At 40.2% G+C, this 26,427-nt stretch overlaps 1 protein-coding gene across 9 annotated transcripts; it reads left to right on the top strand.

Annotated features, from left to right (window-relative positions):
* Nucleotides 1-11,201: 11,201 nt before the first annotated feature.
* On the top strand, nucleotides 11,202-26,207 carry SPOP (speckle type BTB/POZ protein). Of its 9 annotated transcripts, none has more exons than XM_075177207.1 (11): nucleotides 11,202-11,221; nucleotides 12,798-12,887; nucleotides 14,950-15,080; nucleotides 15,229-15,350; nucleotides 15,618-15,769; nucleotides 15,856-15,983; nucleotides 16,246-16,423; nucleotides 22,699-22,754; nucleotides 22,870-22,992; nucleotides 24,659-24,801; nucleotides 24,946-26,207. In XM_075177207.1, exons 3-11 carry the CDS (start codon nucleotides 15,003-15,005, stop codon nucleotides 25,088-25,090), a joined length of 1,125 nt encoding a protein of 374 aa, XP_075033308.1. In that variant the 5' UTR covers nucleotides 11,202-11,221; nucleotides 12,798-12,887; nucleotides 14,950-15,002; the 3' UTR covers nucleotides 25,091-26,207. The 9 variants fall into 9 exon arrangements, with proteins under 9 accessions (XP_075033308.1, XP_075033310.1, XP_075033305.1 ...); XM_075177209.1 differs by lacking the exon at nucleotides 11,202-11,221 and adding an exon at nucleotides 11,228-11,370 and having other exon boundaries at nucleotides 12,803-12,887; XM_075177204.1 differs by lacking the exon at nucleotides 11,202-11,221 and adding an exon at nucleotides 11,228-11,370.
* Nucleotides 26,208-26,427: the final 220 nt, after the last annotated feature.

The following is a 26,427-nucleotide window of genomic DNA, read 5'->3' as shown; positions in this document are numbered from 1 at the left end:
AATACTACTTGATTGTTCGTGTAAAAATATATGCATGGCATGGGTCAGAGTTCTGGAGAAAAACAAGTATCTTAATTAGCAGAAAGATGGCAAACAGCATCACAGCATCACAGCATCACACAACAAACAGCAAAACAGCTGTAGAGATGGTCAGATACAGCAGTAAATCCCACTCCTTTCTCTCATCAGTAGACATCATTAATTAGGAAACTAGGCCTTATAAAGGACCTAGGCCCGCCTACTGGAAGGAAGGGGCTGAATCTATTTCATCCTTCTTTGTAATGTTAACCTCTTGCTTACATGCGGCAACCCTTCACTCTGTCAAATGCCTCCAACATTAGAGGATGGTTCTGAAGCATCTGAAGTGGAAGCCTAGCATTCCAGGTCAGTGCAGGATAAAATGTTTGCATTAAGCTGTAGGCACCCCGAGCCTCAGTGCACCTTAAAAAATAGGCTGGAGGGCAGGTATCACTTGGTCAGGTGAGAGCTAGCATTTTGCATGGAGTGTTCTAATCTTAGAATGGCATGGCTAGAGATAACCACAAAATGGACAACCCACCAAGGTAGTCCAAGACCACCAAGGCATTTCTTCTCCACCACAGAGTACCTAGTCCTGTGAGACTAGAGCTTTTGGGTCAAGTATAAGACTGGCAGTTTTATTCTCCTCACAAGCACCGTATCCAAGCCATTGGACAAACTGTTGTATGAAGTCTGGGGACCTGAGAACAGGCCCTTCCCAAAGTACCTATTCACTGAACATGGGTAGGAGCCGAGTTCTTTTACATATCTGTCAGTAGGGCTGTCAGGGTAGTAAAATTACATTATGAACCTCCTGTGCTATCTAACCAAACTTAAAAATAAGCATGTCACCTTTTTTGTTTGAGGTACACAGGCATTGTTCAAACCATTGAATAATGGCTGAAGACAGCCATTTCTGACTAAATAATCTAGGTTTTAGTCCCTGCACCATGGAGGGACTGAAGGCCTGTCTGCAACCTATTTAGGTGAGCACTCCAACTCACACTGACTATATCACCCAGATATATCCAGCAGTGCCATAATTTTGATGTGGACAGACTACCAGATGCTGGAAGTGCAAGCACAATGGAGTCCAAATTGTGGCAATATTGAAAGGCAGCCATGAAATGTCAAAGAAATGCAAGTTTGAAAAAGTAGAGATGTTGCCAATAGCAACCAATCGGATTCTAGTTAGCATTTATTTAGTACATTCTACAAAACGTAAGCTAGAATCTGATTGGTTGCTATAGGCAACATCTCCACTTTTTCAAACCCACAGTTTAGCAAATATACTCCCCTGATGTTGTCTACATAGGTCTAGACAGCTTATCGGTCTTGGTGTAAGCTATTATTCCCTGCATAGATATCCAGTACCTTTCTTCCAAGTTCCTAATACAGGTCCAATGAAGCTAAAGGTGCCCCCCCAAAAACCTCTCCCCTTGGGTATCACAACAAATCGGGGGTAGGGTGGGGGACAAACTGGCAATTTAGAAAGAAAGATGGACCCAGCCAGTGTAGCTGTGGCGAAAGGCTTTCATGTATGTCATGTACAACTCAAACTTGATTTGGTTTCCGTGGAGGGATTTTAGAAGTAAAGTGTGAAAGTCAACTTTTATGTAGTATTTTAATAAACATTGAACTAGTTTGACATGTGTTCCAGAGCCTCATGAAAAAGGACAGACCTTGTAAAAACGTAGCTTCAGCAAGATTCTCTATGTTGGTGGGAAATAGCCTGCAAAGGTTCCACTGAGTTTTTGTCACCCTCTATATGTAAATGCAATTTTTTATAGTTAATACATTTTCAAATAAACCAGTTGATCTATGTGCGGTGTCCTTGTCATCCACAGCGCTTTCCCATCTATATTGGATTTACCTTTTCCACATGTGTGGTGGTGTAACTGGAGTGAACCTGTGATCTGATTACTCCGTTCTGGCAGTCAGCTGTATATATTTGGACTACCGTTGTCCTGATTGTTATCTGCTACTGTATAGGTTGCACTGGACATTTTGCCTTTTTGGTAAAAAAAGGGTATAATATATTATGCAATTAACTAGACAAATCATTTGAAGATCTCAATGCATGTTTATATGTGGCTAAAAAGTACACTTTAATGGGTTTCAGAGCCTCTGACAGAGGAACAGTTTGCAGTAATGACATTGACATGTTAAATGTTTCCTTTCCAGCCTGAGCAAAATGACCTAATGACAGAAATATTGTTCTCATCTCTCTTGGGAATATGACATACGGAGAAATCACATTTATGTATTTATATAGACTTGGCATTTATTAGGGAGAAGCAGAGAAAATCACTATTTATCTCGATTAACCAGTATGCTTGCCATATATTGATGCTGCTTCTGGGGACTATAATTGACCCTGGGGGCAACGTCTCTTAGATCAATGTGAGGGATCACCAGTAAAATGTAATTTGAATAACATTATCTAGAGTACAGGAAAATATGGACTATTGTGCTGGATTCGGGGGCTGACATAAGTAAGAATCACTGGTAAAGAAAACAGGAAGCCCTTTAAACAAGGGTGATCCGTAATTGGGGTGAGTGCGTTGTAATAAATAAATTTGAAGAGTGAAAAAGAGAACAATGTAAGTGACAATAGCTTAGACCATGGTTGGCCTAGCACGCCTGTAAATGTGTCCCAGAAGGAGTTTTGGTTGTGGCAAGGGGGCAGCACTGTTAATGGAAAAAAAAATCCTGCAAAAAAAAAGAAAAGAAAATACTTACCTTGCGGTCACGCGGTCACGTCAGCTGGTTCTCCGGCTCACTCCCTTGTCTCCTCCTCCGTGCGGTGCTCGCAGTGAATGTCAGGCGTGATGTCATCACGCCCAACATCCATTGCGGAGCGCAGCACAGAGGAGTCACCCGCGCGAGAAGAACAATCAGCAGCACAGAATTGGAGAAAAGAAGAGAAGTGGACAGGAGAACAAGCCGATTAAAAGGTAAGTTAAGGGGGATTTTTTTTTATTATTTCAAGGGACGCTGACCAGTGAATAAAAGTCACCTGGTCCTGGAGCATCATGGACCTTATCTCCCTGCTACATACTTCTACTTGTAATACTAATGGGGAATTATATATTATTCTCTTTGGCCCATTATAAGTTGTTATCCCCTAACTAACATAGTGGTGTAATTAGCAAAACAGGTCACAATTTGGGGTCACAGTGGTGTATATGTCAGGTACCGCAGGCCTGGTCAGGGCACCCTGATATACAATGCCTGGCTTAAATGCACTTTATTGATATTGCATCGAAACAATACAAAAAGTGATTATAGTACAATAACTAGAGAGGATTTTTTGAACAGGGCGATTGAAAGGTAAGTATAGGGGGATTTGAAAAAAAAGTTATATATATATATAAATATATATATATATATATATATATATATATATATATATATCTCACTTTTTTTCTCATATATATATGTTAACTTTGTTTTTTATGTTTTTTTGGATGATCAGCTATCGTTATTGTTAGTGTATCTTATGTGCGGCTCAAACGAACCAACTCGTCGTCTTCCAATGTGGCCCAGGGAAGCTAAAAGGTTGGACACCCCTGGCTTAGACCATGCTTATGCAATCTGTGCGTCTCCTGCTGTTTATAGACTGCATGTCCCAGAATGCGCTGTCTGACAGGGTATGCTGACACTTGTACAGTCATGGCAAAATGTTTTGAGAATAACACAAATATTATTTTTCACAAAGTCTGCTGCCTCAGTTTTTATGATGGCAATTTGCATGTACTCCAGAATGTCATGAAGAGTGATCAGATGCATTGCAATAAATTTCAAAGTCCCTCTTTGCCATGACAATGAACTTTATCCCAAAAACATTTTCATTGCATTTCAGCTCTGCCACAAAAGGACTAGCTGACATCAGGTCAGTGATTCTCTTGTTAACACAGGTGACAGTGTTGATGAGGACAAGGCTGGAGATCACTCTGTCATGCTGATTGAGTTAGAATAACAGACTGGAAGCTTTAAAAAGATGTTGGTGCTTGAAATCATTGTTCTTCCTCTGTTAACCATGGTTAGCTGCAAAGAAACATGTGCAGTCATCATTGCTTTGCACAAAAAGGGCTTCACAGGCAAGGATATTGTTGCTAGTAAGATTGCACCAAAATCGACCATTTATCGGATCATCAAGAATTTCAAGGAGAGAGGCTCAATAGTTGTGAAGAAGGCTTCAGGGCGCCCAAGAACATCCAGCAAGCTGAAGGACCATCTCCTAAAGTTGATTCAGCTGCAGGATCAGGGCATCACCAATGCAGAGCTTGCTCAGGAATGGCAGCAGGCAGGTGTGAGTGCATCTGCACGCACAGTGAGGCGAAGACTTTTGGAGGGTGGTCTGGTGTCAAGAAGGCCAGAAAAGAAACCTCTTTTCTACAGGAAAAACAACAGGGACAGACTGATATGTTGCAAAAGGTACAGGGATTGGACTGCTGAGGACTGGGGTAAAGTCATTTTCTCTGATGAATCCCCTTTCAGATTGTTTGGGGCATCTGGAAAAATGCTTGTCCGGAAAAGGAAGGTGAGCGCTACCATCAGTCCTGTGTCATGCCAGCAGTAAAGCATCCTGAGACGATTCATGTGTGGAGTTGCTTCTCAGCCAAGGGAGTGGGCTCACCCACAATTTTGTCTAAGAACACAGCCATGAATAAAGAATGGTACCAAAACATCCTCCAAGAGCAACTTCTCCCAACCATTCATGAACAGTTTGGTGACAAACAATGCCTTTTCCAGCATGATGGAGCACCTTGCCATAAGGCAAAAGTGATAACTACGTGGCTCAGGGATCAAAACATTGAAATTTTGGGTCCATGGCCAGGAAAATCCCCAGACCTTTATCCCATTGAGAACTTGTGGTCAATACTCAAGAGGTGGGTGGACAAACAAAAACCCACAAATTCTGACAAACGCCAAGCATTGATTAGGCAAGAATGGGCAGCCATCAGTCAGTAAGCGGCACAGAAGTTGATTGACAGCATGCCAGGGTGAATTGCAGAGGTCATCAAAAATAAGGGTCAACACTGCAAATATTGACTCTGCATAAACTTAATATAATTGTCAAGAACTGCCTTTGACACTTATGAAATGCTTGTAATTTTACTTCAGTATACCGTAGCAACATCTGACAAAAAGGTCTAAAAACACTGAAGCAGCAAACTTTGTAAAAACAAACACTTGTGTCATTCCCAAAACTTTTAGCCATGACTGTAGTTTCCAACAGCTGGAGAGCCACAGTTTGCCAATACATGATTTACATACGGTAATTCATTAAAATGCTTCTTTCAGTGTGTACAAGCCCTAAAACCTAGCTTTAAACTGTGAGTCTCACTTAGAGTAGGTCAGGATTTTGCAGCCTGAACATGAAAAAATCTGTGTTGCATGTGTAAGATATGTGTAACTCACACTACAGTGCAAGTGTGCAGCCGAATCAACATGTGCTTTAAGTGTATCTAGATATCCTAGTCATCATGATCAGCTTGCTGATGTCCCATGCTTAAGTAACAAATGATAAATGAAAGGTGTCCCCCAAAAGAGTAAGTAGCAGTACTTACAGCCTGGGTTGGTTACCGTTAATGTGTGGACACAAACAACAAGGATTACCTTCCTGAAAATGCTGCAACCAGCATCAAGTAAAGTCAGGTTAGGCTGATCACACTGTAACAGGCAGGCATACAGCATGGGGTCCCCCTTTCATAATAGAAGCCAGCCCATTCAAGAAACGCTCCTCCCCAGAATAAAACATCCCTGTCCTGAATAACACTGTGGCTCTTCCACCTCCATGACAGGTGGGAGTTGGGATAATGTGTTTAAGTTTGCAAAACTGTAGTCATTTGCTTGGGTATGCTGGCGCTAGTTGGAATACAAAAATCAGCATACCCATGGCTGCCAGACCATGCTGGTGCTTGGAGAACTACAAGCACCAGCATGCCATGGCAGAGAGACCAAGCTGGCATATGTAGATTCCACAGAGTAAACTAATAGTAACTGGATACAGTGGATATTAAAACTCTACTCAACCTTATTGAAGTTGCAGATGTTTGTAGGGCCAGAAGTAGACCTTTTTCCACCTTTTAGGTGGCCTGGCAACCAACAAAATTCTAGTAAAAAACAAATAGACATTTTTTATAAAATAGAAGTTAAAATAAAAAAATGACAATACTTTGGTTGCCTAAGTGTGTTTTACAATGGGGCTGTAATTGTGTTTAGAGTTAACCAATCACATTCAAAATCATGCTCAAATGTAATTAATATGCATTTTTCGGCAAAGTTAGTGATTGTGATCAGCTACAAATAAAGATCAGTTGTTCCTGTAGGATTTCCTTGCAGTTTTCTTGGTTGCATCCTACTGGGATAGCCATGGTCTGCAAGGAGTTTTCAAAACATCTAGGGGATCTCATTGCTGAAAGCTACCAATCAGTAGAGGGGTATAAAATAATCTTATATGCATTACGTGTAATATAGAGCACTGTGAAGACTATCATCAATAAGTGGAGAAAATGTGGCACCGATGGGACATTGCCAAAATCAGGACATCCCTCCAAATGTGATGACAAGATAAGGATAAAACTCATCATGAAGGCTACCAAGACGCCTATGCCAACATTTAAAGAGGAATATCTGGCAGAAATTGTTCACTCCCTTCAAGCAATAACATCTCCCATATTCTGTACATATTTGGACTATGGGGTAGGATAGCAAGACAGAAGTCCTTTCTCACAAAAAAGAACGCCATGCCTACTGTGAAACATGGCGGTAGCAGTAACATGCTTTGGGCCTGCTTCTCTTCAGCTGCAATAAAAGCTCTAGTTCAGTGGATCCCAAACGTTTTCAGTTCAAGAGTTCTTAGAGTCTCCATAATTTTTTCAAGGCAACCCTAAGCCAAAATTATTACCACGTAGTCCCCCGCCTTGCGTACCACTGGTACTGGCCGAGGCACCCCTGTGAGATCGCCGAGGCACCCCAGGAAGCCTAGGTGCACAGTTTGGGAACCACTGCTCTAGTCAGAATAGACGCATAATGAATAGATAAAAATATCAAGATATATTAGCATGAAACTTCCTGCTATCACTCAAAAAGCTGAAGGTGAATTTCACCTTCCAACATGATAACGACCCAAAGCACACATCCAAGTCAACAAAGGAATGACTTCAGAAAGGATCATCATCATCATCAACATTTATTTATATAGCGCCATCAAATTCCGTAGCGCTTTACAATTGGGAACAAACATTAATAAGACAATACTGGGTAATATATACAGACAGAGAGGTAAGAGAACCCTGCTCGAAAGCTTACAATCTATAGGACAATGGGAGTTAGAAACACAAGGGCATGTGCTACATCATATTGCACAATGGACCAGCCAGACTGCAAAGGTAAAAGTACTGAGTGGGCTGTGTGTGTTGCAATGTTGGTCAGAAGGTTGTTGTCTTGCATTAGCAGTGTAGAGGATGGTAATAGGTTAATCTAGGGAAATTAAGATGATGGTTGAGGAATATCATAACCTTGTCTGAAGAGGTGGGTTTTCAGTGAACGCTTGAAGGTTTGAAGACTAGAGGAAAGTCTTACTGTGCGTGGGAGGGAATTCCACAAAGTAGGTGCAGCCCGGGAAAAATCCTGTAACCGAGAATGGGAGGATGTGATGAGAGTGGAGGAGAGACGTAGATCTTGTGCAGAACGGAGATAGATCAAAGTATTGTAATGGCCTAGTTTGATCCCTGACCTTAATCCCAAAGAAAATCTATGTAATGACCTATAGAGGGCTGTGCACAGGACATCTCCTTGCAATTTTTTAGACCTTGAACTTTTTTTGCAGGGAAAAGTTGGATAGAATTGCCAAAATCCAAGTGTGCAAAGTTGATAGAGACTTATTCAAAGAGACTCACTGCTATAATAGCAAAAGTATTAGTTTATGGATGTGCACAATTATGCAATCTGGGTATTGTAAGTAGTTTTGTTTTCACTTTTGTTTTATTTTTATATCCACTGCAATCACTGCAATTTGGTCAAAAAAACTGCAATCAACCACTTCCTATAGCCATGGATAAGCTTCTTACTCCTCTGTACTGGCAGTTTGGGCCACTCTTCTTGTGCAAACTGCTCCCAACTGCTGTTTTAAGATCTCTCCACCAGTGTTCTTTAAGATTTTGGCCTGAAATCATTGCTGCCCATTTTAGAACAGTCCACCATCTTATCCCATTCCTTGGTGCTTTTTGAAGTGTACTTGGGGTCATTGTCCTGCTGGAACACCTGTGACCTTCGAGAGAGACCCAGCTTTCTGGCATTGGGTTTCCTGGTAATCTCCATATTTCATGATGCCATGCACATGTGCAAGGCACCCAGCAGCATATGCAGCACAGCAACAAAACATCGTTGAATCTTCTCCATGTTTGATTGTAGGGAATGTGTTCTTTTATTTGAAAACTTCATTTTATTTTCTGCAAACATAGGGATAATGTGTCTGATTCATTAAGGAAAGTTAAGCAAAAAATTGAGTAAGTTTTCTTACTCAAGTTCTCTGGACAAAACCATATTGCAATGCAAGGGGTGCAAATGAGTTTATTATTTTGCACATAAGTAAAATAATGGTTGTTTTTTTTTTCATGCAGCACACAAATACTTGATAGCTTATTTGTACACTGAAATTTAAAGTTGATCTACGACATGCCCTACCACAATATAAATCTGCCATCACATTTTAAATTTACCTCCCCCTCCAATGCAACATGGTTTTGTCTTACTTACTTACTTTTGCTTAACTTTCCTTAATGAATCAGGCCCAGTGTGCTTTAACAAAAAGCTCTAATTTGGTCTCATCCCTCCACAGGATATTCTCTTAAAAGGGATTCGGTGTGTTTTGGCAAACTACAGTGAGACATTCTTATGGCTCTCTCTCAGCAATTGGACTTGCTTTAGCCTCCTAGCATATAACCACCTTTCATTGAGTTGACGATGGATGGTGTGAGTTAAAAATGTTGTACCTTGTGTCTGTTGGTCAGTTGATCGAAGTGATTTCTCCACTTTTTCGAAATATCCCGCACTGCAAGTTTGGATCAAGTTTTCTCTTGCAACCACGTCCAGGGTGGTTCTTGGTACAAAGGTGGTAGGAAAAGTCCTCGAACTGGTGAAAACTGTGGGGGATTATTTAGACTGCTGCCTATTGACCCACTGAAGGGTATGTTTGGACCTCCAGAGTAAAGATATAGGTTATATAACAATGTAGGGACAGGCGTTGTCTCTTAAGTCCCAGTGTAGATAACCGAGTGTCCCTATGCAGCTGAACCTACTGCTAGTTTGAGGTGTGTTATGATTCTGATCATTTCAAAGATACACCGTGTTTGTTACATAAGTGGCATTCTGATAATTGCAACATATATTCCTTGAGAGAAATAATGTATCCTGAAAATGTAACAAGTTCTTAGCGCTGTGTAGTCATACAGTGTGTTGTCAGGTGTGATAGCAACAGCCTCAAAAACAGGGTAAAAAAGTCCCATGCAGGTACAAATAGGGACACTCATTATCTACATTGGTGGTTACGAGATAGCGCCTGACCCTACCACAATATTGCCTACATCCAGGGTGGTTGCCAACAGTGCAGAGGGCCTAATAATATTACATACAGTGGAAGCAGGAACATTAAGGTCTCTGGAAATTGATTTATAGGCATGAGATTGCGGGCCTGATTCATTCAGACACGCAAAGCGAACGTAATGTGCGTCTCTTTTTAAAACGCACATAAGTCTGGCACACGCACGTCCGTATTCAAACACAAGCGGATATGAGGAAACATCTCTTGTTGAATACAGGTGAAGGGAAGCTCTACTTATACAGCACTTGCCATACTGAGTCAGACACAGCACACTGCAGGATACGTAAGATACATACTTGCAATATAAACTCCCAGCAGAACACACAGAATGTTTTTTTTAAGCAATTAATGTCATCTGTTAATAATAATGATAAGTCATAAATGAAAAGTTTTTTTTCAACCCCCTCCCCCCCATGGGGGGATGTTATTAATGTCTAATCTACATAAAATGTAATTTTACAGTTGCTCTTGATTGCAAACACCTGTTGTAGCATGCATACACAGCCATCCCTATCAGTCAGCACTTACACCTGCCCTGTAGCCAAAGCAAAAGATATAACTGAAAAACACATTCCTTAGAGATGCCCAAAGCATGAATTAGACGCTCTTGAGTGAGCCTGACCTTGGTATGCCCTTACTGTACATTGATTACATGCATATGCCCCTTCCCCTCCCATTCCGCCCTTCCAGACGTAGGCAGTCAGAATTGTCATTTAAGTGCGAACATGACTTGTGTTCTTTGCCGTATGTTTCAGTTTTGAGTTAAAAAATTCAAAATACGACACGTAAATGTAATTAATCCTTAATCACTTAATGAATGAGGCCCTGTATGTGCTTAAAAAACATCAGAATGAGTCATTTTTCTCTATGCAACATTTTTATATTGCAGGCACTTGCTAATCACCATATGTGAGTTCAGTTCCAATGTAAGAGAAGAATCACGTACTGTACAAGAAATCTAATTATTTCTAACTACTTCTAAAGGTGCTCACATTCCACCTCTCCAGGCACATGGGGCCCCAAATACAACTTGCCTATACTTTACCTTACACATAATTTTACTGGAGTTTTTTTTTAATTCATTGTAAAAATATGTAAATTAATTTAGTTGGCGTCTTGCTTTTCTTATAGTAATTTTTATCACTCTTGTTTTATATCTGTAATGTTTACTGCTATCTTGTTAATAAATTCCATTAAAAAAAATTGTATTAATTTAGAGGTTTAATTATAATTTAGTGAACTTCACATTTTCACATTTGCTTTCCACCACAGATAAACGTAACAATGAATAAAGTAACTATGCTACTTTATGCCTTAAGAAACGTCACACACGACTACAACATGTTTTTTTTTATTTTCTGCCTTTAGCAATAGTAGTGAAGAGCTATTTTACCAAACTTTGGGCCAATTTAGTTATAATAATGTAAACTTCAGGAAATGTATGCACTTTTTACTGCAAATGATTTGGTGACATCAGGAAAACTTCCACTTTTGGTGAAAGAAATCTGAAAGGAACAGGAGAGTTGACGCATGCGCAGTAGTTCCTCCGTGAAGGCTCTAGGAATCGTGCGCGTTGACGTCACAGACGGGGTACGTTCTAGTATGTGTCTCGTTGGGCAGCCTCCTCGAGTCAGAGTTCCAGATCCATTGTTGCTGTGTTTTGTAGCTGATGCTCTTACTGGTCGGTTGCGGTGTTGCGTTCTATAACCGGGAGTTGATGTCGTGAATTAAACCAACTGGTAGGAGTATTCTAAGAGAGGGACAATGCGCATGTGTGGTTTAGACCCCTCCACGCATGTCCACTGACAGTTTATTGTGCGCCTGCGTAGCTCAGCCAGAAACCTCGACTGCGCCTGCGTAGCGTCTCCATTGCCCCCTGTATGGTGGAAACAGCAAGGGCAGTCTGCGCATGAGCTATACCGCCTCTATGCTGACGCATGCGCAGTGCAGCTCTGCAGGGTTTCTGTTTGCCAGATAGTGAGCATTCCTTTGCCCCCATATGTTGCCACATTATGAGCTTCCCTGCCTATTAGGGTCATAGGGGCGCTGCAGCACAGATCTTTAGGGGGTTGGTGGCGGCTGCATGGGATAGTGGTTCCGCGTACCTCGAGGGGGAGGAAATAGGGGCCCCTGGGAACCTGAGGGGGAGGGGCTACGAACCAGGAACTGACAGCTGATCAATACTTGAAATGAATATTTCCTGTGCTTGTGGGGTGATCAGTATTTTGTAATAATACTGTCAAAACAGAGGTATAGTGTGTAAGTTGTTTGTGTTCGTTTGTGTGTGTAGATATTTACATTGTGCGAGTGTTTGTGTATATGTAAGTATATACATTGTTTCACACTGTGTACACACATTAACAGCTATTACTGATTCAGTGTATCTCAAATACTTTAACAGGTTTTATGTGCTCGGGTGTGAAGTTGAATATAGCCAGAACATTATGATAGAGTTAATAGTTTCTGCTGCATAGCATATGGTTGTTTATGTTTTTAGCAGAGATCAAATAAAATGTATATGTCTGTGTATGTATGAAGTATGCAGGGCTGGACATTGCCAAAAAGATTACTTCTTTTGTAGTACTTTTTTTTTTTTGTTCTACTCATTTTTTGGATATGTGTGGTTGATATTTTAAAAGTGATTATTTGGTGGTGTTTGAGTTCTCAGCTCTTTATATATACACTTGACATCCTTTGGATTTATGAGGATAGCATCTAAAATGCCACAGTGCAAAAAAGGGCATATGTGCTCTGACCCATAGCCATTTGATATTTAATTAAAATTTTACTTATTTGGTCAAAGCTGATAAGTGATTTGATGACACACATTCAATCTGTTGGCACCATATTATTAAAATGCATTTGTCTTTCACATACAGCGGATGTAGCTATTTTGTGGGTACAACCTGTTGATTGATTTGGAACCAGTGACATCACAGAGGCACTAAGTGCCGCCATGGCAACTAGTTTAGAATAAATTGATAGGTTTTATTCATATGATGTCACTAGTTCAGTTGCATTCTTGGTGGTGTTCAAGTAATGGCGACACTGAGAATGAATCCGTATTTTACACTCTTGGTTACGTCAGTATTTCGTAGTGAACTGATAAGGTGACTTCTCAGTGGTGGTGAAGGAATAACACGCATACGTCTCTGTCCCTTTTAAGGGTAGAATCTTTGAAAACGTGTTTTGGAATTCCATGATCCTATTGATGTCCAACTGCTGATACCTTGACTGTTTCCTGCTATATTGACAGGTGAGTTTAAGGATGTTTTGGGGATTAGGGAAGAGGTTGACAAATAATATAGGACTCAGGAGTCAGGCAGTCACACCTAGGAGTCAGAAAGTCATTTTAAGGGAAGATAAGCATCCATTTGCATAAATAGAAATTACTTCCAAAAGTTGGGTGCATTGGCTACCAGACAGCTGAGATTTGTCCAACCCTGGGTTATGTTTATGTCTTTATTGTGCATGGGATGATCTCTACAATGTTTTTGGGTTCTGTTATAATGGGCTCTAGATTTAAGCAAGGGTTTATTAATGTGTGTTTGTGAAGGGTACATGTTGCACTTTACACATGCATACTGCTTTGGAAATATAGGTGGCTTTTGGGATCTATTGACTTTTATGGTCACAGTGCCTTCCTATTCATATGTCAACTTGTGTCAAAGTTCAAATATAAGCTGCTTGCAACTTTCCATGCCATTGACATGTGAGAAGGTGGGAGAAACTACCATAGAATTTGAAGATCTTGAAAGTCCTTTTATAGATGCATGCACTGCATAAAAACTACAAAGTGAAGTACTACATCAGGGTTGGCCAACCAGTCAGAGACAAAGAGCCAAAAAATATCTATAGGTAGCGCAAAGAGCTAACTCTGCTTTTTATATGTGTGTGCATATACATATACCCAGTATATACACATGCATACATACCATACACACATACATTGAAAATATAACATAATTTACAATATTTTGCTAAGCAGAAAAGAAAATATCCAACATTGCCAAGATGTTCAGAATAATCATCAGATCAGCACAGTTATGCACTGCACAGCTCTTACCTCGCTTCTGTAGCCAGTGGAGAAGGGTTCAAAGGGCCACCAACAGTCTCTTCATAGTAGCTCATGCTGCTACTGCATCTAGAATCCTGCAGACCTTTTAACGTGTCCCTCTGACCTATTCATATTCCCATCAGATCTCTCCACATGCCCCTTACATGCACATCGGCATCCCCACGTCATCAGACCTCTCCACATGCCTCAGATAGCTTGTCAGATATTCCCACACGCTCGTCAGACCTCCCCACAGGTCCCTTAGATGCCCATCACGCCTCCCCACAGGTCCCTTAGATGCCCATCACGCCTCCCCACAGGTCCCTTAGATGCCCATCACGCCTCCCCACAGGTCCCTTAGATGCCCATCACGCCTCTCCACATGTCCCTTAGATGCCCATCATGCCTCCCCGCATGCCATTATACCTCTCCACATGCAAATCAGACCTTCCCACCTGCAACCAGACTTCACCACATGTCATTAGACTTCTCCAGATTCCACTTACATGCCATCAGACCTACTCGCATTCCTCATTCCTTCATCAGATTTCACCACATGCCCCCTACATGTCACCAGATCTCACCACATGCCCCCTATATGCCATCAGACCTCTCCAAATGCTCCTTACATACCCATCAGCTTCCCCACATGCCATTAGATCTGCCCAAGTTCCTCATACATGCCATCAGATATCCCCACATGCACCTTATATGCTAATCAAACCTCCCCACGTGCCAACAGACTTCCACACATTTCATCAGATCTCCTTAAATGCCATCACATCTCCTTATATGCCCAATAGCCTGTTCACATACCATCAGATCTCACATGCCCCTTAATTGTCCACTCAGAGGAAGGAGGTAGAATACACTACACTCTTTCCTCCTCCTTCCCTGATTTGAAGGTCTGTGACACTGTTACCTCACTGTGTTTTGCAAAAGAGGTCACGACACGCTGCTCTCGGTCAGTCAAGCAGCTGAATGTTTTCCAATCTGCACCTGCCGGTGCTGGAAAACTATAATTCGTTTATGCTTCCTGCTAGGAGCCACATTTTAAAGCTCCAAGAGCCGCATGTAGCTTTAGAGCCACGGGTTGGCCACCGCTGTACCACATGAAGATGTACAAAGGGAAAAGCCCTAAGGCTCAGCATTTGTTTGTTGCCCTTGTTGAGTTTCTTGTTTTTTATTGCATTGTTTGGGTTATATGTGAGGTTAGTAGGTTTCCTTGCACAGATCTTTTTAAGGTGGTGTTTTCTGTCAGGAGAAGGCCCCTTGGGCTCCTTCCTCCTCTTCACAACAGCTGTCAAGCTGGCGATGTCGCGAGTACCAAGTCCCCCTCCCCCGGCTGAGATGTCCAGTGGTCCTGTGGCTGAAAGCTGGTGTTACACACAGGTGAGATACCATGTCCTATAAATGATATAATGAAAATTGGCACACAACCTACATTGATTGGTAAAGTATACTCTCTTATTTTCTTAGCTTAATAGACATACTGGAAGTTAGGAATGGGCTGGTAATATGTCTTTATTTCTCATCACAGATAAAGGTTGTAAAATTTTCATACATGTGGACAATCAACAATTTCAGTTTCTGTCGAGAGGAAATGGGCGAGGTGATAAAGAGCTCCACCTTCTCCTCAGGAGCCAATGATAAACTGAAATGGTAAGTAACAAGCAGCTGGTTGGTGAATTTTAAATTGGGTCTATTGCAGGCGTCTGTCTAGCAGCAATTCATGTTTCATTCTAGGGCTGAGTTGTTTGATTGGTGGATGAAAGTCACATATCGACCTCACGGTCTGTTTTTATTGCTATAAACTACCAGGAGAATGTTTAACTTTGTGACATTTATTTTACATTGTTTTTAACATCGACGCCCACCATGAAAAAGTTGAACAACACTGACTTATTAATATTTTCCCATTACCTCCAGGTGCCTGAGAGTTAATCCTAAAGGATTGGATGAAGAGAGCAAGGATTATTTGTCCCTCTATCTGCTTCTGGTCAGTTGTCCAAAAAGTGAGGTGCGCGCTAAATTCAAATTCTCCATCCTCAATGCCAAAGGCGAGGAGACCAAGGCAATGGGTATGTGGTGTATATGTTTCTGTAAGCTTTACTCATGTCATTATTGACTGTCCTTTATTTTAATATGTTCTGTTTTTTACTTCTAGAGAGTCAGCGGGCATACCGCTTCGTACAGGGGAAGGACTGGGGTTTTAAGAAATTCATCCGCAGGGATTTTCTGCTTGATGAGGCTAATGGCCTGCTCCCAGATGACAAGTTGACTCTATTTTGTGAGGTACGCTGTTGTACTGAAGCACATGCATAAAAAAAAGTCAACCTTCCCTTAACTCTCAACATAAAGGCTATAACTATAGTGTCCAATTGCCTGAAAATAACAATGCTTGGTTGTCGGCCACATAGGGAAAACACAATGCTCCAAAACAAACTTACTTTTGCAGGATATTGGTCTAACATGGAAATATGTAATAACAGAGAAATTATTGGCTGCTTGATTTTTATTTTATTTTATAATCATTGCCATGTTTCTTTGTCCCTAGGTTAGTGTGGTACAAGACTCTGTGAACATTTCTGGGCAGAATACAATGAACATGGTCAAAGTTCCAGAATGTCGCCTAGCCGATGAGCTTGGAGGATTATGGGAAAACTCTCGTTTCACGGACTGCTGCCTGTGTGTTGCTGGTCAGGAGTTTCAGGCGCACAAAGCCATCCTTGCAGGTGTGTACAATGTAAAGATAAACAATTCTTCTTATTTGAATTTGTTTGTTCTTAAGGAAAGTAATTCTCTGTGTCGTGACTGTGACTTGCCAACTTATCTGGATAATTTGATCATTTGTTCCACATTATTGGTTACCTTAAGACCTGAAAAAAAGTCAACCCTAGCTAAAAGATGATTAAGGACTCTGCTCTTTTTTTTAAATAGTTTTTCACCTTTAAATCCTTTTAATTTGTTAGCTTGTATGTGCTCTCCTGCAACCTCTACTAAATGCATTGCTTTTATGTTTCTGGCTTTCTTCTATATTTTTTAATAATAATATTATTATTATTATTTATTTGTATTTTTTGTATTGTGTCATGCATATTTATTTTTGTTGTCTTTGATTTCGGTGCAGCGCAGCTCTCTGTATACCATATCACTTGTGAAAAGTTATCATTACTAGAACATATGGCTTGTGTGGCTCAGGAGTGCTTGTTTCTTTTCTGCTGTGACAAAGAGGCTCTGATCGACTTTGTTCTGGAAATACCTGGTTTTGCACATAATTTGCAATGACCTCTTACTGCAAACTCAAATCATTGAGATTGTTTGTAACTGGCGGCTTGATACAATGCTGCTCAATCCTGGTCCACTCGTATGGATTACAAAATACCATATCTGTGGCGCTGGGCTTGAAAAGAGCAGCTTAGCAGGCCAGGTCAGATTATTTGAGCCTTGGTAGTCGGGCATTTTGAAGCTACCTGCCCATCAGAGCGTAATTAGGATTGATGGTATTTTTGTGCCCATGCACACAGAAATTTGCAGGCAGTTGTGTGTAAAACAGACTTTTTGGCCATGCAAACCACAGTGTGTGTGGGCATCTGTGAGTTAAAGGCAGTGTTGTACCCAATTAGTCTGCATACAGTGCAAGTTTTATGACTCTAAAGTTTTGATTTGTACTTAAGGTGACCTCCAAAGTGTCTCAGTTCCTTATATTTGATTGGCTGATCGCCTTTAATGTAAATCTACACAGTGCTAAATTATTCTATGTTTTTGTGGAAAAGAAAGTGCTAAATTAACTGGAAGAAGTGCAAGCACTCCTTGGGATCCTGTGCTTTGTGCTTGCTGTAAATGACAGTATAAAATATACAAATGTCTTCCATTGTTTGTCACTGGTAATAAATTATAAGCCTACAATGAGAAGTTGTAGATTTTGACATGGGAGGGGGTAGTTTGTGGAAAGGGCCCAATACTAATAGATTTGCAAGAAGAATGAAAAAGAACAAAACACAATGTGATTTAGAGGTTCTATTTATGTCTTCTCTTTTTGCCTTTAAGTGTTTGATTTGAAGGAAGTAATCTGGTTGTCTTTTTTGCGAGAACTTTATTCACTGGCTGCTGGTTCTTTGGGTATTTTTTATTATTTTTCCTTAGCCATACTCTGGATAAACACTGTTAAATTTTAGTAAAGGTTGGTCTGGATGGGCTTTTTACTTTATAAAACCTTTATCTATGTTATCCACTGCTCTGAGACTATAGCTATCATTGGCCTATATATATAGAACCTCCAGTTCCTGTGTTTTTTTTTGCATCTAACACCAATAAATATCTCCAAAAGATTAAAAATCACTATCGTCTATGTGGTATCCCCATACACAGGAGAAGAAGCCTGATGTATTATGGGTGTTTCTCCAGATGCATAAGCAAAGTGTATATATTTGGGGTCCCTGTGATTAAAATAAATAACAAAACACATGATGAGATTTATTCACATAGTCTCACTAGTTATCTAAACATTTTGTAGGTGGAATAAATTATTTTTTTGGCAGATTTTTTTTTTTAAACATTATTTTCTCATGTTAAAACCCCCCAAAAACACTTCATATATATTAATAAACTAATGAAGCACTATATCTGTCCCCAAATGTCATAGGTCAAATTTAGTTAGGTAAACTAAGAAATAAAAGAGCAATCATCAATGGAACTTCCACATCGCTAAAACCAGAAAATTGGCCTGGTCATAAAGGGGTTAAGAATAACATGTTTGTGTTGCATGAAACATATTAATATTAAATCAGCAGTGGGCCCTAATAGCTAGATTTTCCTGGTGGGCCCTTTTATTGAAGCCATGAATTTAACACTGTATCCTTTCTGAAATGCCCCGCACGGATCGTGTAACCGTGCTTCATTGTACACCTACTGTTTTTGTTTCCTGCTTTGCTGAGGTAATGTCAAATCTCATCTATTGGCAGCTATGAAATGGTGCCACCCGGTGGTCAAATAATCATTAAAAAGGAGTACATTTGCATTACAACAAAATAACTTTGAAATGAGTAATTTTTAAGACCTAGGACTTTGTTTTACTTGATATATCCAGTTTTCAGAGCTTTCAGTATGATGTCTTCCAGGGGAGGCCTGACAAATTTTAGACCGGGTGGCACAACTCCACTCAGCAGCCTCTTAGAAACATTTTAAAGTTAAAAAAAAAAATGCCGGTGACCCAGCCCAAGGTAGCCCACTACGGGACCGGCCCCCAGCCCAGCCTGCCCCTGATGTCTTCACTGATGGGGGAGGAAACTACACTTTAACTGGAGTTCTGCATCTTATCAGAGACTATTAGAACACAGGGATTAGAGGGAATGTAGCAGCTGCTGGGTCTCGGAACATGTTAAAATGCACCTATTGTCTACACACAGTGGAAGCAGCTATTTTTGTGGCTAAACCAATATTCCTGAGAATCCAGGCTAATCCATTAGGGACTGCTGATATGACAGAGGCACGGGGTGACTCAGTGGTATCACTAGTATTGGTGGATTGCTATGCTACTTTGTCTTCACACTTTAACTTGCAAGCTATAATCTTTATTAACCAGTTTATGCCCAAGGAATGTATGAGTAGACCATTATATTTGTTTGTGATGAACCTGTTTCACTAGGAATCCAATATTTATTCCTTATTCTATCTATTGTATTGCTTTTTATGTTATTTTTAAGAACAAATAGATCTGTGTGACATGGAAAAAGATACTTTACCAGGGTTTTCCCCATAATTACTTTTTTGTGCAACCCTCATAGGACATTCATGTAATGCCAAGACAGCCCCATTGTCAGCCTGCACTCATTAATTATATAAGCTGAATCTAATAGTTGCTAGTTTCTCAGGGCCCATTGTCAATTTTTCTCTTGGGTCTAATTCCACAGAACAGAAACTCAAGCAAAGTTGTGTTACATGCTGCAGATTTAAACAAGCTTATTCCACTCTCTGGGACACATTCAGCTGACCATGTTACTCTCAAAAGTAACGCGGCCTGCGCACTATTAGTGTGCATTATTACCGTTAGTACGGTAGTTTCAGCAAATATTCAACGCTCAGAGAGCCGAGACCAGAAATCCAGGTTAAAATTACTGTATTACCGATAACCGTGCAGGCTGCGTTACTTTTGAGAGTAACGTGGTTAATTGAATCTGCCCCTCTGTGTTACATTTCCCACTACTTTGCTTAATTAAACTACGAAACAGGGCATGGAAACATGGCAAGCTGTAAAGATCTTAAATTCATCACTACATTGCAAATATGCATCTTGTCAAGGTTGTGACTGCATTATAAAACCGTGGTCCTCCTGAATAAGATGACCAACCAAGATTTTAAAAGTATCAGTTTGTGAGGATGTTTAGAGTTGACCATTATATAATGTGTATATATATAATGTTAACCCGTGCATGATACTTATGCATTCTAGTTCTAGTCAAATCAAGCTACTTAAGGTGTTGAAAAGGTTCTTGTCATCTTCGTCGCCACACACACACGCCGCTAGGCTTTTATATATTAGATAATGCTAAGAATTTAGTAGGTCAGTGTAGTATATAACTCCGCCCAGCAGGTGGCGCTGCAGCTTGAGCACTCTGTCACCCGGTAGTTTTTTCCACACATACACACTAACACACGCCGCTAGGCTTTTATATATTAGATATATATATATATATATATATATATATATATATATATATATATATATATATTATAATGTTAAAGGTATGCATTTGGTTAGTTACACAGAACTGTATATAGAACAGTTTTTCCCACAGAACTATATAATGTTGCACCTGTGTATCAGTGCTTTATGCCGTAAAAAAATCCTTTTAATTGAAGCACCAGCTGCAAATTGCCAGCCATTTCAGTCACTTTATTGAGCAGATTAGAGTGTAATGAAGATGTGTGTAATTAGAATTTTCACAAGGTATGTACTGAAAATGCAGTTTGGTTAAGGGGTGCAGCACTAAATACCCTTTCACATCATTTTAGGGAAGGCAGAGATTGTTTCATTTCACAATTATATACATACATAAAAGAGTAATATATATATATATATATTATATATTGCAGTTGCTTATTTAGAGGAACACTCAAGGTTCACTAGTGGATGTAATCTACAAGTGGGTGGATTTAGACATAGTAGGCCTGTGCCCAGGGGCAGCTCTTTTCTTGTACAGCATCCATGGCAATGTTTCTTTTTCCACACTGCTGCCAAACTTTCCCTTTACTAAGCTGGTACATACAAGACACATTAGCCAAAAGCAGCATAATCATTGGCACTGCTGGCTAGCTTAGCAATGGCTGCTGTCTCACAATGACAGCAGCGCATCTGTGACTGTGTGCACATAGTAACAGCCATGCTACAACTGTTAATAAATAAATATATCAATAATACAAAAAAAAATAAGTTTGCTCTGAGACAAAGAAAAATTACACTACGGTGAATGCTGAGCTCTGCAAGCAAAGTCCCAATATTTCATTCCAAAGCCCTCCAATCGATTTTTTTCATTCTACTTAGGTGTGATGATTCTATCACAATCTAATACCCTAAAGAGGTGAAGGGCTACCTTATACACCAGGAGCCACTTGGGTGCCCCTCTAACCTTCAGAAAGGACACACATTACCCTTAATTCAGTAAATAGTTAAAACAATACATTTAATCAATGTTAGACACACCTATCTGTAACATATCGGTAGTCATTTTAATATAAGATATACAAGTGTTACAAACTATACCAAAGAAATCTGACAGTAAAGCAGGTCGCAGACGAAGACTCAGGGTGCCACTTGTTGCCTATCACTGGCCTGGGGAGACAGTTTGACGTAATTGGTGTTGGGTTATGATTTCATAGACCCGGCAGAGAATTGGCAGCTAAAGATGATATAAAACTATGTCTAGTATATGCTTTGCCATGCATTAGACACAAATATGCCAACAACATTTTGAAGCGTACAACGTTCCGTATTTGCATGAAATTTTGTCGATAGAACTTGTCCTTAAGGGGGATTCCATACAGATCCCTTATAATTTTTGTTCCCACTTGATCAAAGTTTCTGCATATCACTGCCATCCAATCGAAAGCGTTTTCCAATGCTGTCCTCTGGCTAAATGACCTTTGATCAGCAGGGTCTAATTTGGACTGTGACATGAAGTAAAGCAGATTTTATTTTATATTTAATACTGTGTGAAAAAGATTTTGATGAGTTGCTTACTTGAAAATTGTGCATGTTTGTTTTCTTAAACTCTTTTGATATAATGGGCATGAGTCTTTGGGACAAAGATGCCAATCTTTTTAATTCCCATGATCCCCACAGCCCAAGGGAAAGAGCCCCAGCGCTTTTTAACACAAGACTTGTAGCCTCTAGAAGGGAGAGGATGATTGTTTTAAGCATTTCACCTACATTGTAATTCTTTTGGGATCTGTATGTTTTGAAGCGTGGCCTTAGCAAGCAATAGATCTTGGGGGGGAAAGCCCACCATACAGTCTTAACATTTTGCAGAGAATGTGTTCATTGAGGGCACTTTTATATTAGATTGTATGGATGATAGTAGTTCTGAAGAGCTGTGCAGAATATATGTCTTACACAAAATATGGAACATTCTTCTTTTTTTTTTTATTTTGGAGAAGATAACTTTTATAAAAGTGAAGAGCTGCACTTATGAAGTGGGTGTGGATGAAAAACACAGTAGCCAGTTATCGGATTATGACTGTGGATTCCAAATGAGAGAACCAATAATTCAGCTGCCTTGGATCGCGGCCAATGAAAATCTTCAGTCTGGCTTCACACAGACAACTAATAAGAATCATCAATTTGGCTTCGGGCAAAGCATCAGCCTTCTGTTTTCCTAATATAGATATACACAGACACGGTTGGCCAAGTAGAAGTGCACCTATGTTAATTAGCTTAGTCAGTGAATTGAATGTGTAATGGATTATGATGAGCATAAGATAATTTTGTGCTTTTTCTTCTCCCCATTTTTAGCACGATCTCCAGTGTTCAGTGCAATGTTTGAGCACGAAATGGAAGAGAGTAAGAAGGTACAATAATTGTGTTTGAAGATTGTTGTTTGTTTTCTATTTCAATTTTTATTTGTTGTCATTTGGCTTAGCTTAAAGTGTAACCGTTTGTGGGCCTATTCAATTTTCATCTTAGAATCGTGTAGAGATTAAAGACGTAGAGCCAGATGTCTTCAAGGAAATGATGTGTTTCATATACACTGGGAAGGCGTCCAACCTTGACAAAATGGCTGATGATCTTCTCGCTGCTGCCGACAAGGTACGATTGTTAATCAGTAGAAGATTTAAAAGTGAAAAGTAAATATTTTACTGATACAGGAAACATGACCTAGGAATACACTCAATATTGTATGTTTATTAAGAAATGTTTGTCAGGGAAATAAGAGACATAGGGGCATATTCAATTGTTTTTAATCCGCGCCGCGGAAAAACTAGTACAGTTAATACGGTAATATGTAGCTGGATTTCAGCTTGCGGCTCAGGGAGCTGCGAGCTGAAATCCAGCAAGTAAGTTACCGTATTAACTGTTTTTCCGCGCTCGATTACCGTAATAACGGTAATCATGCGCGGACCGCGCGATTTTCGGCGTTTCCGCTGACAATTGAATATGCCCCTTAGGGTCCTATTCGATAACATGGTGTAAGAGCAATGACAGGCTGTAAACTATTGTAACTTTTAGTGGTCCAGAGTATTAAGACTAATGAAAGTTGATCTAATCTGATTGGCTGCCATTGGTTACAGCTGATAATTATCTGTATTATGTTATTAAATGTCGGCTGCTGATGGGCACTTCCCGCGACGCCCAGTCGGCTGCTGACGGGCGCCTCCTGGGTCGCCCAGGTATCTCTATGAACTGCCAATTCTCACCCTTGGCTCCAGCTCTTTTTTATGAATAGCTGGGACGTGGGTGAATTTTGATGGGACAGAAAATAGATAATAGGAACTGAGGCCAATGGGTCATTAAGCAGAGATAAAGACTGATTGGGCATAAAGCAGGAAGGAACTGTGAGTCGCCTGTTGCCCATCACAACTCTAAAGTAATTTAGTGTATTGGCTGGCCTGAAATGTACCTGATTGATGGACTACAGTAGACAAGTGTAAATAATGTACAGTAGTTAAGTGGTCTACATGCAACAAAATATTGGCGTGCATATCTCACTTACTGACTAGTTGATTGATCTTATGGCACAGAGTAATAAAGTGAGCGGTATTATGCCACAGCATTATAAATAAGGAGGGATTGTAAAAAGGAATATATTTCAGTTGCAAACAGGTTTAGTAACAGTGTCAATAATGCAACAAAGTCATAGTAATTACAGCTCTTTGAGGAAGAGACTTTCAGCAGCCTTAAGAAAGCCACAGGGACATTGTGTACACGCTGTAAAGTGTATGTATATATATTAGAAGAGGCAGTGATTAAATTGAAGTAGACAAACATTTGTCTTCTGCACTGTGAATGTGTGAAATTTACAGCAAATCCATTCCCATAGAAAACAGGTAGTCACACATATATCAAGGCAGGGGCTCTTATTCTGTGAATCAAACCCAAGATATAATTCAGATAAAATGCCATGTCAGCCAGAGGATGTCTACACTAGTAGCGCTCCCATGTAGCAATGTTACATATGTAAAATACTTGCCTGGAATTACTAAGAAAGACATGACCGCTATATGTTAAATGCAAATAGAAAAGGACAGACTCTGACGGGTTATAGTGACTTATGTTGGACTAATATGAATTCTGCTTTGTGTTTAGCCAATGACATTCATTCTAAAATGTAATTGTATTTTCTATGTTAGTAGTGCATACAATATTAACCTTGAGATGTCCTCACCCATCAAAAAAGTTGTTGTTTTTTTGTTGTCAAATTAATTCCTTTGTATAAATTCTTAGCAAAATGTTTTGGTTCTGTTTCTGTTCACAGTATGCTCTAGAGCGCCTGAAGGTGATGTGTGAGGAAGCGCTATGTAGTAATTTGTCAGTGGAAAACGCTGCAGAGATCCTGATTTTGGCTGATTTACACAGTGCCGACCAACTAAAAACACAAGCAGTTGACTTCATCAACTAGTAAGTGTGTTTTATAGATGGGGTTGGAGAACGCAGGGGGGTTTCACTGTTTGTTTTTATCTGACAGTGTGTTTCTTGTTTTATCTCAGTTGTGCAATCCATTTGTTCTTATGCATCTCCCCTTCTCTCTCTTTCCCCTCCCAGTCACGCGTCTGATGTAATGGAAACGTCTGGATGGAAGTCTATGGTGGTCTCGCACCCACACCTGGTAGCAGAAGCGTACCGGTCTCTGGCGTCTGCGCAGTGCCCTTTCTTGGGCCCTCCACGCAAGCGCCTGAAGCAATCCTAATAGTTGTCGCACAGATGGGCCACTCTCTCCTCTTACACATCGCATGAGAGACTCTTGTGAGGGAGGGGGTGAGAGCGGAGGTGTCTACATTTACCTCCCCCATGTTGTGTGTGTCACCACCCTACTCTCCTTTGCCACGTGGCCAGACTGAGCCTTCTGTCTCCCGTTTCCTGTGAGGACCAGGGAGCATAATAAACTTGTATTTCCCTGCCGGATCTTTACCTTAATTTATAGGGGTGGAAAGCAGTTTACGATCTCCTGAAGGACTTTGGAGTTCAGACATTTAAGGGCTGACAAATTTCCACAGCTGCCCTCCGGCCCCGTTTTTTCCCCCCCCGGACGGTGTGGAAGCTACACTTGTGTTTATATTCTCTGGGATGCATTTTAATTTCTCTTATTTTGTGTTCCCTTGTATTCCCCTCTTTCCAATTTTCATTACCATTGCTCTTCTTTTTTTTTTAAGCTTGTTAATTTGTTTTTAATACCCTTTCTTAACATAAGAGCATTTTCTCATTCCTCCCACCAACATAAAATGGTTGTTTCCTAATTCTGAGTTGCTGACATGTCAAACGGGGGTTTTGTTACTGGATGCAGCCGCCTACCTGAGGCCCTGTTATTGTCCCATCGTTGTACCTCTCCCTCCTGTACTCTTACATCTAATGACTTAGAGAGAGACATATTGCTATTAAACATGATTATTAGTTCAGATGGGTCTTGTGACTTCAGGTAGTAAAACTAGAATTTTAATGAATTTGTTGCTGACGTAGGTGTTGGTAAAATACATTTAGACTGTTACCAGATAGAATGAACTGTACTGACATATCTGAGAATTTATGGATCATTTTCTCCTATATAGAGGTGCTGCATCCAGCTTTCAGTACCATGTATTGTTTGACATGTCTATAACACTGTTCCCCTCTTGTCATTTTTTTTTATTCTCACAATATTCTGTTTTGCTTTGACATTGCCCTCCTGTACTTGCAGACGCTACTTTGTCATTGTGAGGCTCAGCCACTGATGCTTCAAAGCCAGTAGATTTATTTTGTTTTTGGAGATTATAAATAATTCCTATTTTGTATTGTGTATCACAATCCTTTAAACACATTCCATCTTACAAGAGTGCATTGGATTAGTTATGTCTGTTATAAGGTCCTGTTGATATTTTATGCGCTGGTTGGCAGAACTCTGGTGCGCAAGACCCATCCTCCTACTGGGTTCTCTAAGGTTATATTTTCATGGAAAGAGTTACCTTCTTTGTAAGAATGGTCCTTTTTCCGTACAAATGTGCAGTTTGCATTCAAAGAATACGCCACCCTTGTGAATTGACATTTACACGT

The sequence above is a fragment of the Mixophyes fleayi genome, chromosome 6 (assembly GCF_038048845.1).
Source record: "Mixophyes fleayi isolate aMixFle1 chromosome 6, aMixFle1.hap1, whole genome shotgun sequence".
Taxonomy (NCBI): domain Eukaryota; kingdom Metazoa; phylum Chordata; class Amphibia; order Anura; family Limnodynastidae; genus Mixophyes; species Mixophyes fleayi.
This window is presented reverse-complemented; position numbering and strand designations above follow the sequence as displayed.